Raw genomic sequence first — 13,441 nt, 5'->3', positions numbered from 1 at the left:
GCCCTTTCCTCTCTCATAACCCAGTGTGTGTCTGGGGAACACACGGAGAGCAGCAGATACCAGTTGGATTTGTGCCCCTACCTGGTGATGATAGGCTAAATCCTGAGGCCATTCATGAGTATTTGGCCTCTTTCTATTTGGATGAAAGTGGTTTCTTTCCCAGTAAATAGAAAATGTATTGTGCCCACCTGCGACTTATTTTTTTCCAGCTGAAAGGCTGTTGGCCCTGCAGGAGGAACAGCTTTCTTCATTGATATCCCAGAATTGTTCTTGGAGACTGTTCAGAAAGATGCAGTCTGGTGGCTGCCTCCCTTTACCTGGTGCATCATTTAGATCTCTCTGCATTGTAAAAAGACGAAAACCTGACCTCATCTGACTTAAGGGGAAAAAGGAATTTACTGGCTCATGTGGTAAGAAGGAGAGGCAAATACAAGGGTTCAAGATCCACCATTTCTGCTTATCTCATCTCTGGATTTGTCGGACTTTCAGGCTCTGTGTGGTGGCACCTGGCAGTTACATAACCTCCCAGTGCAAGCCTAGCAAACAGCAAATATCTGTTCCTAACTCCTGGAGAGTTACTCTGATTGGGCAGGCTTAGGTCTTGGGCCATCCCTCATCCAGTCATTAAGTCCAGAGAGATGATCTACTTTTGGCCAGTCTGTCCTGAATCCCATTTTCCACCCCTGGAAAAAGTAGGAAAAGGGTTGCTCTCCTACTCAAAATGAGGTGCTATGCAGGGAAAAAGAAAAAAAAAAAGGACTGGGAGCTGGTGGGCAAAGAACTAGTCTTTAGCTAGTATGAGGGAGCTGGATTCTCCGTCCTGGGCACTTAAAAAGACTCTGTGACCCTCCCACCGGTAGGTGTATGACCTGGCCTGCCTCACCAGGGACAGGATGGGGATCTGTGAAGCAATTACACTCCCTAACCTCTGCCTCTTCTTCTCATCTCCTTGTGTGCTACTCAGGAAGATTACAAGAATTACCTCTTCTGATCTTTTATCGTACATGCTTGTTTAAAATATACTGATTTGTTTAAAAGCCCATGCAAGAAGAGACAAAAGAAATTGTCAGAGCTGATAGTTATGGTGGTTCTCATTGCACATTTGAACTTAAAGCAATTTTTAAAAAAATACAAAAGTAATGGAATAAAATGATACCACAGTCCACCACTTTAACCCAACCACTAATTTAGAGTATTTCCTTTCAGCCTTGTTCATATAAAATGTTCATAGAAAAAGTTTCTCACAAACATATCTTGTTTTTTTTTTTTTTTTTATTTGACATTATATAATGCAGGCAATTTCCATGTTGCTTTACAGTCATGGTTGTCATATAAATCAGCGAGGTAATATTCCATCAGGTAGACATACTATAATTCACTTAATCATTCTTCTATCATTGGACATTTAAGTTGTCTCCTTTTTATGTTTTTTTATTATTTTTTTTCTCCTGCTTTTACAAAGAAGAGTGTATGCTGAGCATATCTGGGGTCTGTAACTTTTCTTCTGCGTTATCTTATTTTCTGAGGATAGACTGTGAGAAATGGGATTACTGGTTCAAAGGGTGTAAACATTTTTAAGACTTTGATACATATTACCAAATTGCTTCTCAAAACTGTTGCATTTATCTCTCCTGCTGCCAGCAGGATAGGAGAGGATCAGTTTCACTGCATTCTTGCCAGCAATAGATACTGGAATTTTTAGACATTTTCCTAATTTAATAGGTAAAAAAATACTCGTCGTGTTTGTTTTACTTTGCATTTCTCTAGTTACTAGCAAGATTGGATGCCTTTATGTGTGCTTATTTATTAGTTCCATTTGATGCTGTGCTTTATGTATTGTCTTTTCTTCATTTTAGACCCCAAGACTGCTTCTGAGACAGAAACAGATATCTGTGCTGAATGGGAGATAAAGACCATCACTAGTGCTCTGAAGACCTACCTAAGGTAGGGACTTTCCATTTGCAAGGCAGAGTGCCAGCTAGTTATCATGCAATCAGGAAGAAAGCAGTTTTATTTTCAGACTCCGGAGAGCTGTCGGGTGGGTGTTTGAGATGTGGAAACAGCTTCTGTGTGGGTGCGTTTAGCTCAGCTGGTCAAACCAATTGTAAATCATCCATAGTTGATGGGTTGCCTTTGCGCAATGACACCGTGAGTGATTTAGGAAACTTTGTTCTATATGAGAAGCATTGTGATAATTAGCCTTGAACAGACCCTACAATGGGGTCTTTCCCGAAGACCCTGAATAATCTGTTAAGAACACAAGGAATCATGAATCATATTCAGTTAAGAAAGCGTGATTACATACCCCATGTATTTTGATAGTTTCATACTTTACACAGAGTACACTGCTGACAATGGTTCTTAAAAATGAGAACGTAATGGAACTCCTTTTTGACTCCTTCCCTTAGATTGGACAATATTATCTCCCTGGAGATACTATTTTCCTTGTATCATTTATAAATGATATTACTGAACCCTCTCTATACCTCCTTTCGTTATTAAGGGTTGGGTTATTGACCAGCTGCCTGCATCTTAGTTTCATGAATAAACCAAAGTATTTATGCTGGACTTGAAAGACAGGAATACCATAGTTCTTCTTACAGAAAAAGGTGGGACCTAGTCTTTTTTTTTTTTTTTTTTTTTTTGTGAGACAGAGTCTTGCTCTGTTGCCCAGGCTGGAGTACAGTGGCTGGATCTCAGCTCACTGCAAGCTCCACCTCCCGGGTTTACGCCATTCTCCTGCCTCAGCCTCCCGAGTAGCTGGGACTACAGGCGCCCACCACCATGCCCGGCTAGTTTTTTGTATTTTTTTTTTAGTAGAGACGGGGTTTCACCGTGTTAGCCAGGATGGTCTCGATCTCCTGACCTCGTGATCCGCCCGTCTCGGCCTCCCAAAGTGCTGGGATTACAGACTTGAGCCACCGTGCCTGGCCGGGACCTAGTCTTAAAAGGAGAGGAGAATGGTCATTAGAAATAGCATAAGTCTTTGTGCGGATTTTAAGATGCAATTGGCTGGAAAGCAAAGGAAGGAGGCCACAGAAAAGGAATTGCTGATGTAGATTTTATTGGCTATTGGGTAATTAGAGTGAAGAGTAAGACATAATGTATTAACTAAAACTAGGAGTCGAATTAAGGGACCCAATGAGAATAAAATCTGAGCCAAGAATAATGTATAGTCCTATTGAGAAGTTTCTTATTTGAACTATCAGAAAAAACCTCAAGTTTATGGTTAAACATACTCATACCCTAGCAGGTAAAATTTGTTTATATCATACATAATGTTAGGCATTCTAGCCCTTTAGAATTCTGGAGCAATACTCCATAGGGAATTCACCACCAAAACACCTACAAAAGTCTTTTATAGTGTTTCTAGATGAATTGATTCTAACAACAAGCCGCTGGGAAGATCAAGAATTGCAAATATGTAGTTAGTTGCGTGTTTCTTAGACACATCTTAAAATGCTATTGTTGATAGGTGAGTCACTGACTGAAAAGGAAATCTCTTATTTTGTGTTAGACTCTTGCATTAGCACTATTTTAGTGTTGACAATGAAACATAGTTGTATCTATTCCTCTGAAAAAGAGAGAGAATAAAAATTTTGGATGAAATCTCTGAACCCTTGCAATAGGGAAACTGCATTGTTACTGTTTCCCTGTGATCTTTGTCTTTGAGAAAAGTAATACAGTTTGTCAGTCTCTAGGCTGCTATTTAGAGAGAATATGATTATTCTTATTATTAAGCTGATTGGCCTGTCTCCTTTCACTCCAGAATGCTTCCAGGACCACTCATGATGTACCAGTTTCAAAGAAGTTTCATCAAAGCAGCAAGTAAGTCTTTTTTGTCTCAGTTTTAAGGGGAAGGGAATAGATTTTTCTATTTCAAAGAAGAGTCAGTATCCCAAAATAAACATTACCTAACCCTTCATATTCTGCATGTAAACTGGCCACATAACATACTCATGAGATTCTAACACAGAATAAAAATGAAACCAAATAGGGATTGCTAAGGGCCTTTCTACCACATTGAAATTACAGCAGGAGAGAGAATCTTCAGAAGTCTTTTTTTTTTTTTTTTTTTTTTTTAGGGGAGGAGGATGTTGGAGGGATAGAGAAAAACAAGTTTGCCTTTCTAGTTTTGATTATTGGAGTTCTAACTTCTTAGGTTTTTTCCAGCCTTTGAGTAGCATTTTGCAGAATGAATCAGACATTGCACATTACCTAAATTGAGCATTGGAAATGTTTCCCTGAATATGACACCATTTATATAACTTCACAGTCCTCTTTTCCATCATGTCTTCCATTTACAGCTTCTGATCATTCTTCAGCTATATCTTCCAGGTCCCTGGTGTCATATTACTGGTATTAAAATACATAGGGATTAGGTGCAAGCTACTCTAAGTATACTGGAATCTCTGGCTACATGGGTCAGGCCTCTTGTAAAGAGGCAGAAAGATTCTGTATCAGATTTAAATCCAGCATGAATCTTCACAGTATTATTATGTCGATAACTTGTGCCCCTCCCGGGTTCCTTTCAGCCTTTAAAATATATTTACTCTGGTAGCTACTACTGGCCTAATTTAGTAGTACCTATTCTGGTGTCCTTATCTACTCATAGTTGTCCCCTTAAAACAGGAAGGAGAAAGCTAGGAGCAAAGATGGTGTTTATGTCATTTCTTTCTAGAGAAATTACAAACCCATAGCGACCATTCTCTACTTAAACCTCACATCAGTTCTATAAATAGGTGTGATGAGCACCATCAATCTATTTGCCAGAGTAACAAAGCCACTTACCCAGGTTCAACCAAGAGAATGTGACAAGCCGTGATTTAGGTTACAAGTTGGCAGGAAGACTTGAGTATTTTATCTGCCATTACTTTCTTTCTAGCAGGCTGGTTGTCATACGTGACTTGAGGATACTGGACATTTTCCTTTGATTTCTTTGATGCTGTCTTGAGATGTTATTTTGATATTTGAAACCCTTGCAATGTTATTCATGTAAGATTTGTTTATCACTTTACAAGTGCATAAAGTTCCTTACTTCCTTGAAATGAAGTCTTCCCTTTAGGGAGCCAGCTACTCCTGAGTTTGTTCTCAGGAGCAGCTCTGGGTGTGCAGTTGACTGGCTCCGTTTCATCACATCATCACCTTGGTTTGGATTTTTTGATGACGGTTTTTTTTGGCAACCCTGTTCCAGAAAGCACTATTAAAAGGACTTCCAGATCTAGTCATGCTGGCCATGCAGTATGCACACAAGACAAGATTGTAAATCTTTGAGAAATCCTTGGTCTGTTAGTGCCCATCCTTTGGTTTCCCTTGATTTTTCATTCTTAAAGTTGTTTAGCTGTGACACTGATAAAATATTATCTCCCTCCTTCCTTTGCAGAACTGGAGAACCAGGAGTCTCGGGTCTCTGAAATCCACAGCCTTGTTCATCGGCTCCCAGAAAAAAATCGGCAGATGTTACAGCTGCTCATGAACCACTTGGCAAAGTAGGTTTAAGACCAATTACTAGCCCTTTTCTTACCCCTGAAAGTTCTTATCTTAGCAGTGAAGCTGATCTCAGTTCTGCTTTTGTTTCTCTCTCCCACTATTGCATCAGGTATGCTGGAGGCTTAGGAAAGAAATGTGTGAAATGTTAATTGCAGTGGAGAACAGCAGCAAATGCCAGATGGCCTTCCCAGAGGATGCTGGGGAAGTGCTCATTTCATCCAGGCCATGAAGCTGAGTTTTCAGGGGGATTTTGCCTGTGATGATCAAGGGCAAACTGGAGTGTGTTGTCCATGATACCAGGTTGCCACACAGAATTTTGTGGGATTATAAGTTCTTATGCTCATCAAGAACAAACAAAAATATGTTATGGGTTTACAGAATTTGGGTTTTCAGTAAGGAGGCCTGGATTCTAGAGCTGACTCTGTTATTAACCTGCTGCTTAACCAGCCCTGAACAAACCAGTGAACTTTCTATTCCTTAGTTTCCCCATTCTGTCTAATGTGGATAATAGACTCCCCTTTTTCTGCAAGGATCATTGATTTTTGAAGTTACATGCATTAAAGCCTTTGAAGAAGTATAAAGAGTAAAGGAATTGTTTTCAGCAAATACTCGCTTGTCCTCTGAGATAATCAAAGCATTCAGTCGGGACCTGATTTTCTACTAGGAGTATTTACAGTCTTGGAATGGTTTTGAATATTTGTGTATTTACTGTTCCTTGACCCGTTTACAAGTGGCATTTCTGACTTCCCGTGCTGCATTCATCACTACTTGTGTGTGTGTTCTAACCTTCCATTGACTTTGGTGGTATGTTCTTGATTGCAGACTGGCACAAAAGAAAAGAATGAGAGCATAACAGTTAACCTAAATTATTAAACCCTACATTCTACTGAACTGACGTGTTATAAATTTGGCTTTTATAGTCCACACTTTGCTATGCTATTAGGGTATTTCTTTGGGATAAGTTGATATTCTTCTGAGTGAGATTGTAATGGTTAGTTTTCATCTTTCTGTCAAGCACTTGATATTGCCTTTGGAAAAAAGAGTGATATACATCATGAAGATTTCAACCATGTCCTCATTTCCATCAAGAAGCAAGAGTATTTTGTGTGTTGTTGAAAAGCAATTCGGCAAAGCCACGGTTGCTCCATTATTGACCAATTTTTTTTTCTTGGCTTCCCATATCAGAGCTGCTTGTTCAGGAGTACTTAGGAAGCATAGCAGATAACATGCAAGTTTACAGGATAATGCCCTAAAGGTGTCAAAGAATCCTGATGAAGCATGTTTAAAATAATGGGAACTGGGCTTTAAAAAGTAACTCCAGATGCTCTGAGATGACAGTTTAGTACCGTTTCCACACAACCTAGAGTCAGGCGTTTGTTAAGCAGAGAAGCTGGTTTAGATCTTAGTTGCAAAACTTTGCACACTTGAAGGACAAACACCAAGACACAGGAGGTTCCAGGTGCACCCTCCAGCCTAGTATGTGTGGGGATGCTCATGACTGCTTCATGGCCATTGGGTCTTAAAGAGGCCTTCAGGCCTGCAGAAAGCAGCTGGAGAAGGGTTAGGAAACATCTGAAAGCCATGGGCCTTTTCAAGCTGTGCAATTGGAAGGAGCTTAACTGAACTGAGAGAGACCAAAAGTGAAGGGTGACCCAGCAGAGCCAGTGTTGCATTTCTCCTACTTTTAAATTTCCTTTAGGATTGTTAGGAGTCTTTAAAGAAGAAGAAAAGAAGATTTAAAAAACAAAACCAAACCCTTAAGGTAGGTCTTGAACAGTTGAACTTGTTCATCTCCTGTTTGGATGACTCACTTTCTCTTCCTTTTTCCACTCTTTCCCCCTTCAATTCCATTACATTCAGTCCATCCTTGTCACTAACCTAAGAGTTATAAACTGGAATTTGTAAATCACAGTTGTGACCTTGACACTTTTTTGTTTTTTTGGCCTTGTAACCAATTTAAAGCAATTTTGTTCCTGGAGTTGTTTACTTCATAGCATTTCTTGAGCATTATGTCTTATCTTTGAAACTTGAGAATGATATTCTGTGGTTTTATGGTATTTCTTGTTCATTTAATTATCAAGAAATCTACCTATGGACAAGCTCTCATGCTGTAATGTGAGTTGGTTAGAGCTAGTATTAGACTATAGCAGACTTAAATTCTTAGCGTGCTGTGTTCTTGGTCTCCCGATCCTCTATATTTAAAATGTCCCTGTGGAGAAGGATATGAATGAGCAGTGTTGAATCCAGTAAAGAGTATTTATTTAGGTCTGAAAGAATTCTTTGGCATCCAGAGGAGTTCTAAGATTCCACTTAAACTTTATATTCTCATTTACAGCACTGTCCTTATTTTAAAATCAAGCAGTAAGGGAAAGTTAACTTGGGACAAGAAGTTTGTCTAATTCCAGTTTTCTCAGGTTTAGACTTACTCTAGGCTACGCCTGAGCTATTGTTCCTCTGGGCTACTTACTTAATGGTCAGCTTCCTTCCTAAGTTTTGGTTTCAGGGCTGATTCTGCTGGAAAACTGGTGTTTACTTCTCTCATTACCTACTGTTTGCCTTGTGCATCTCAGAATTCTGGTTCAAAGGCAAGACATTTTGTATTGTATATTTTTTAAAGTACTCTTTTGAAACATTTTCCAAAATTGATTTCCCTTAGCCACAGAGGGAGAATTAAGGCATTTTTTTTTTTATTAAATCCCAGCTAAAAATTCATTCAGAGGGGGAAAAAAAGTCTTGGGTCGGGGGAAGGATAAAAACTCCAAACCTCTAAAGCAAATGATTACCAGGGCACATCCAAATCATAGAGATGTTGGATTTGTTTCAGACCTCAGAGGGAACATAAAAATTATAGGCAACCATGCACATATTTTTGTAGTTTCAGCTTAAATCTACTATGATAATTAGATGTTTTCTGTTTGGATCTTGGAATCTAGTATACAGTCTGGAGTCATGTGCCTCAAAGGATGGTTAGAATCACTTGGGGTGCTTGTTTACATTGACATTTCTGGGCTCTGTGGGTCTACTCAGTCAGGCTCTCTGCCTGGGAATCTGCATTTCTGATTTATTTCCCAGGTAATTATTATGTGAATAGTGATCTAAGAACCACTGGCCCAGAGAATGGGCCGTACGCAAGGATTTTCTAGGAGAGAGAAATGGTATTGAGAGGAATATGGATTGGGATGTAGGTGAATATTAGAAAGAAGAAGCTCAAAGCAGTGAATTCAAAAGGGAGATTTTATTGTCGTGATTAAATTAGCTTTTGAAAATCCAGTTTTGACTTTCCAAGTCTTTGCAGTTTGACTTTGCATTGAGTTTTCAAAAAATGTTTTTGTTTTAAAATCATGCAAAAGGCGTTTTTACTTAAGAAAAAAATCATTCCCAGCTAGCTATGGATCCTTGTGCCAATTTTTCTACCTCTTTGAGCCTCAGTTTTCTTTCTCCTCCAATTGTATAATTCTGTTATTTTTATCAGGTGGAGCAGGACACAAGAAAAATATCCCACTCTTATAATCGTAAGAGGAAATAAAAGTAGATGAGTTAAAAAGACTAATTTCATGGTAATTTCCTAATGTTTACATATTATGGCTCCAAGTATGTTGTATATCCCCACACATACCATTCATAGTGGCTCATGTGGATTTATTACGGTGTATGCAGTGAGGAAGGATTTCAAAGAACCCTTCATACATCAGGAGTAGATATTAAAAATACCTTTTCACAGCTGATTTTCCCAAAATACTTATTGAGAAATAAACCTTAGTCTCTTTCCTTTTTTGGAGCAACTGTTCCTTTGTTGCGGGGGTGTTGGAGAGGCAGAAGACTGTTTTCCTTCCCCAGAGAGATATGGTATCATTTAGGATGCTTTGGGCTGCAAGAAACAGAAAATCCAATTCAAAATGGCTTAAACAATAAGGAGATCTGTTGTGTCATGACACAGAATCTGTCCTGAGAGTTGGTTAGTTTCTCAGCTCATGAAGGACTCAAGCTATTTCCATGTTCCTGCTCAGTCAGCATCTTGTGTTGGCTAGCTCCTTGCAGAGTCCCAGCGTACTGCATTGTGTCCTTGCATGTCAGTGCTTGTCCAGAAGCAGAAAAGGCATTATTTCTTCTCTGAGTCCCTTTTTAAGAGCTAGGATGATACTTTTCCCAGACATCCTCCAGCACACTTTATGTCACATCTCATTGGTCCAGAGCAGTCACTGGAGACCACCATGATTATTTTCCATCCAGCAGGATTTATCTGAGCCACTTGTGGGAGGATTGGATATCAGAATAAAGGCAGAGCTTTGACAGAATAAAGACAGCCCACGGTGTCTGCGGCAAGTAGTCTTGGTAAATCACATTCATCAGAGAGTATTAAGTCTCTTGCATGGTGTACTAACACAGTCAAGATATATGGGACAAAAAGACCAATTTTGGGAGGAAAGATGAGTACATCTGCAATGTGGGCACATAGGCACTAAATTACAAGATTTTAGGGGGTGGGAGGTAAGAGAGGGTAATAAAGAGGGCAAAATTGACTTTACTCCATTACCACTTGCTGATTCCCTATTTGTTCTTTTCATTACCCAATTTTCTAATGTTTATTTTGATCATCTGTTATATGTTGTGACTTTCCAAAATGGACAAAATTCTGTAGATCACTGGGATTATAAAGAAATATTGTGGGGAAAATACTTGGCATACAAGTGAGACCTTATCAAAATATGTAGACTCTGTTGGCAGAAGTTACCATTGAGCACATTGTAGCTTGGGTTTTTTGTTTTTTGTTTTTTGTTTTTTTTTTGTTCCTGTGACTTGAGTCTGAGTACTTCCAGGCATCCCTGCAAATCAAAAAGGATGTATTCATATTTCTTTAATGATCTAGAAACAGTGAATTGGGTTCATGTACAAATGCTTGTGGTTATAAAAAAAAAAAAAAGTCTTGCCAGGCATTGGCACCAAGGAGGATGAGCCCTAGCGGTTCAGTAGCATTCCTTAGTTCTTAAGAAGGGTTCAAAATAAAAGGAAGTGAACATTAAGACTTAACATAAACACGTATTAGATACTCTAATATTTCTTCTTTCTCCATCCCATCTAGAAGATAAGATTTAACTTACCGATGAGCTATTAAACATAAGAGCTAGTTATTCCTTTGCCATCAAGACTAGTCCAAATAAAATAGCTGTAGAATTTTACAAAACACATTTAAAGAAAACAGTATTTTGAGATGATGGCTTTCTAAGATGGAAAGCTCCTGTGAGTTTCTCTGGCTGCCTTCCCTCAGCCATACACCTTGGCTCTGGAACCTTTGTTCTCTCTAGTAACCTCTGAATACCGCAGTGCTGCCAGTGCAGGATTGCTTGGCCGCTGGGCCACTGGTGGTATGGCCTGATACCCCCACGCAGCCACATTGACCCCATTCTCCAGTCCCATCAGGCTTTTTCCTCACTGACTCCCACCAGGAACTCAGAGTTCTAGTGATTCCAACCCTTTTCTATCTCTTGAATCTGTCTACTTTTCTGTGTCTCCATCAGTACTCCTGTAGTCCAAGCTGCCATTGTGTCTTTCCCAGTCTGCTTGTGAAGGCCTCCTCCCTGTTGCTCTGGCTGGTGGAGCTCTGGCTCCCCTCCAGTCCGCAGAGTGCATGTTGTGCTTCCAGGGAACTTTGAAAACTGCAAATCTCAGCATGTGATTCCCCTGCTTAAAAAAAACTTCAAAGGCAGCTTCCCCATTGCTCTTAAGATAAAACCCTGGAAATGGCCTCCAAAGCCCTGTCTGGACCAGACGTTTCTGGAATTTGCAGTTTCATCTTGTGTCTGTTTCTCATGATCACCATCCTGTCCCTACTGCATGGCACACAGTAGACACTCATGAATATTTGTTGGGCAAACACATGAAGAGTCTCTTGACTGCTTCTCAAATACCCACTTCCCTGCTCCATCTTTTTACCTTTTGCAATTCATTTTCTCCTGTCTGGAGTGGCCCCTCCCCAGCCTCTGCCTGCCAAAGGCTACCTCATTCTTCTAACTTCAGCTCAGATGTCACTGCCAACAAGAATCCTTCCTGCCACAAGTGCCCTCTTGCTTTCCTGAGCTTCCACAACCTTTGCTTGTTCCTTTCTTTTAGCATGTATCACATTCCACCTGGTGGGACAGTTTGCCCAGGTGTGTATCTCTCCCTCCTGTGACATCTGAAGCTCCCAGGGGATGGGCAGTCTGTCTCCCTTGTCTTTGTTTCTTACCTAGAAGTTGCAAATGAAGCCCATGGCCAGAGCAGCCCACACATGTGTTTGGTGGTGGTGGTGTCCTACACAGTACTGTTTTGAAACTTTGAACAAATTTCCAACGTCTTTAAAGGGGGTGATTTTACTTGAAAAATTCGTATCTCCCCACTAACAGTTGACTGGGGCTGAGTAGAAGCCACACCCTATCCCCCCAGGGTGTGCGTTCTCCAGTTTGCCTTAGTTCCTAACAGTCCCTGTGGTCTCTTGCTCCCAGCCTATTTCTTTCAGGTCTCCTACCTGCCTGGCCGTGTTGTAGGCATTTGGGTTTTCAATCCTTGCCTACCTATTGGCTTATGCCAAAAGAGGAGCTTGATATTTGGTGAATCGCATAAATGAGCAAGCAGAAATGGGCTAAGGGAGTTACTTCCTTGACTGGCTCTTTTTTTTTTTTTTTTTTTCTTTCCTGAAAGATTTATTGTTTCTGATAGATGGGAGGTCCGTGAAAGAAGTGAGTGATACCGCTTCCCGGCCTATTTATGGGTATGGAGCAGGAAGAAGAGTGCATTTTTTTTAAAGGCTAAGAATGGGATTCTCAAAGGACCTTCTCCAGCTATTTTTGGCAGAGTCAAAGGAAAATCTATTTAAAGGGACATTGCGCAGAACACAACGACATATTTTAAAGCAAACAGGCAACTTAGCACTTTAAATTAATGGAAATGAAAAGGGAGAAATTAGAGCTCAGCATTATTTAGCCTCACCGCCAGACCTTTGCTTACTTTCAACCCAAGAATTTCTCTGTTCTGTGCCTTCGTAGTGTTTAGAGATAGGAGAAAGAAAGATATCAGTTCAGTTTAAATTTTTTGCCTTAAAAAACCCAACAAAATTTCTGAATTCAAGGAACTAAATCTTTCCCATCACACGTAACGCCCATTCTGAAAGGGGAAATGCTTGACTTCAAGCTGTTAATGTTCAGCAGTCTTAGAGCTCCTTTGATTTGGGTCTCTTGTTTGTTTTGAGTTGTTCCACTTATGTTTGCATTTATTTTCTCAATAAATTTCCTGTTTTCTGATTCATCTCTTCCTTTTCTGAGTCCACGGAATCCCCTCCCAAATTAAGGGAGGAGTGGGAGGAAGACACTCTGTTTTTCTTTCTTTCTTGGTGCCGCCTTTCATTTTGGGAGTATTATAAAAGTGAGAGTGTCAGAAAACATGAAGATGACTCAGTTTCTTCCTTGCTAATCCTTAGCAGAGCTTAGATTTCTTATACATTGGCCTTGGGAGCATGTTCTTCATGAAATGCCTCTCTTTTTGGCTGAGTGGTGGTGGATAAATTGATTCGCTCACACTGTTTTGGGTACTGGAGTCCTCTCTTGCTGCATCCTCTTTGAATTGCGTTGTGAGTGTTATCTGTGATACTTATGTTCTTATATTGACTGGTTTCTCACCAGCTCTTCAGAACAATTGTGGCTCAAATGTGGCAGCTGGCAGACTTCTACGGATATGAAGTTAATCTGTAGGACACAAGAGCACAGTGGTTAAGAGAGAACATTCTGTAGCCAAACTGCCTGATTTTGATCTCATCTCTTATGTAACCTTGCATTTGAATTATTTCTCTATGCCTGAGTTTCCTCATCTGAAAAAGATGATAATAATCGTATCAGAAAGTTTTAACTTAGCACATCAGGTTTTCTTGGCTTCTCCTGTTCGTATTGCAGCCACCACTGAGATGACCACTTCTGTGTGGGTT

The 13,441-nt window shown here is 40.0% G+C and overlaps 1 protein-coding gene across 7 annotated transcripts in view; it reads left to right on the top strand.

Moving 5' to 3' along the window:
• The window catches only part of ARHGAP26 (Rho GTPase activating protein 26), a 460,619-nt gene that overhangs the window by 284,242 nt on the left and 162,936 nt on the right, over window positions 1-13,441 (top strand). For all 7 annotated transcript variants that reach the window (XR_012090832.1, XM_038006566.2, XM_008014813.3 and 4 more), the window contains 3 exons: window positions 1,857-1,944; window positions 3,770-3,828; window positions 5,384-5,489. Coding sequence is in view for 6 of the 7 variants with exons in the window: in XM_038006566.2 (XP_037862494.1) it covers window positions 1,857-1,944; window positions 3,770-3,828; window positions 5,384-5,489 (253 nt within the window). In the remaining variant the exon portion in view is untranslated. The remainder of the gene's footprint in view (window positions 1-1,856; window positions 1,945-3,769; window positions 3,829-5,383; window positions 5,490-13,441) is intronic.

Source organism: Chlorocebus sabaeus, chromosome 23 (assembly GCF_047675955.1).
Source record: "Chlorocebus sabaeus isolate Y175 chromosome 23, mChlSab1.0.hap1, whole genome shotgun sequence".
In the NCBI taxonomy this organism is placed as follows: domain Eukaryota; kingdom Metazoa; phylum Chordata; class Mammalia; order Primates; family Cercopithecidae; genus Chlorocebus; species Chlorocebus sabaeus.
Note: the sequence above shows the minus strand (reverse complement) of the source record. Positions and strands in the feature narration are given on the sequence as shown.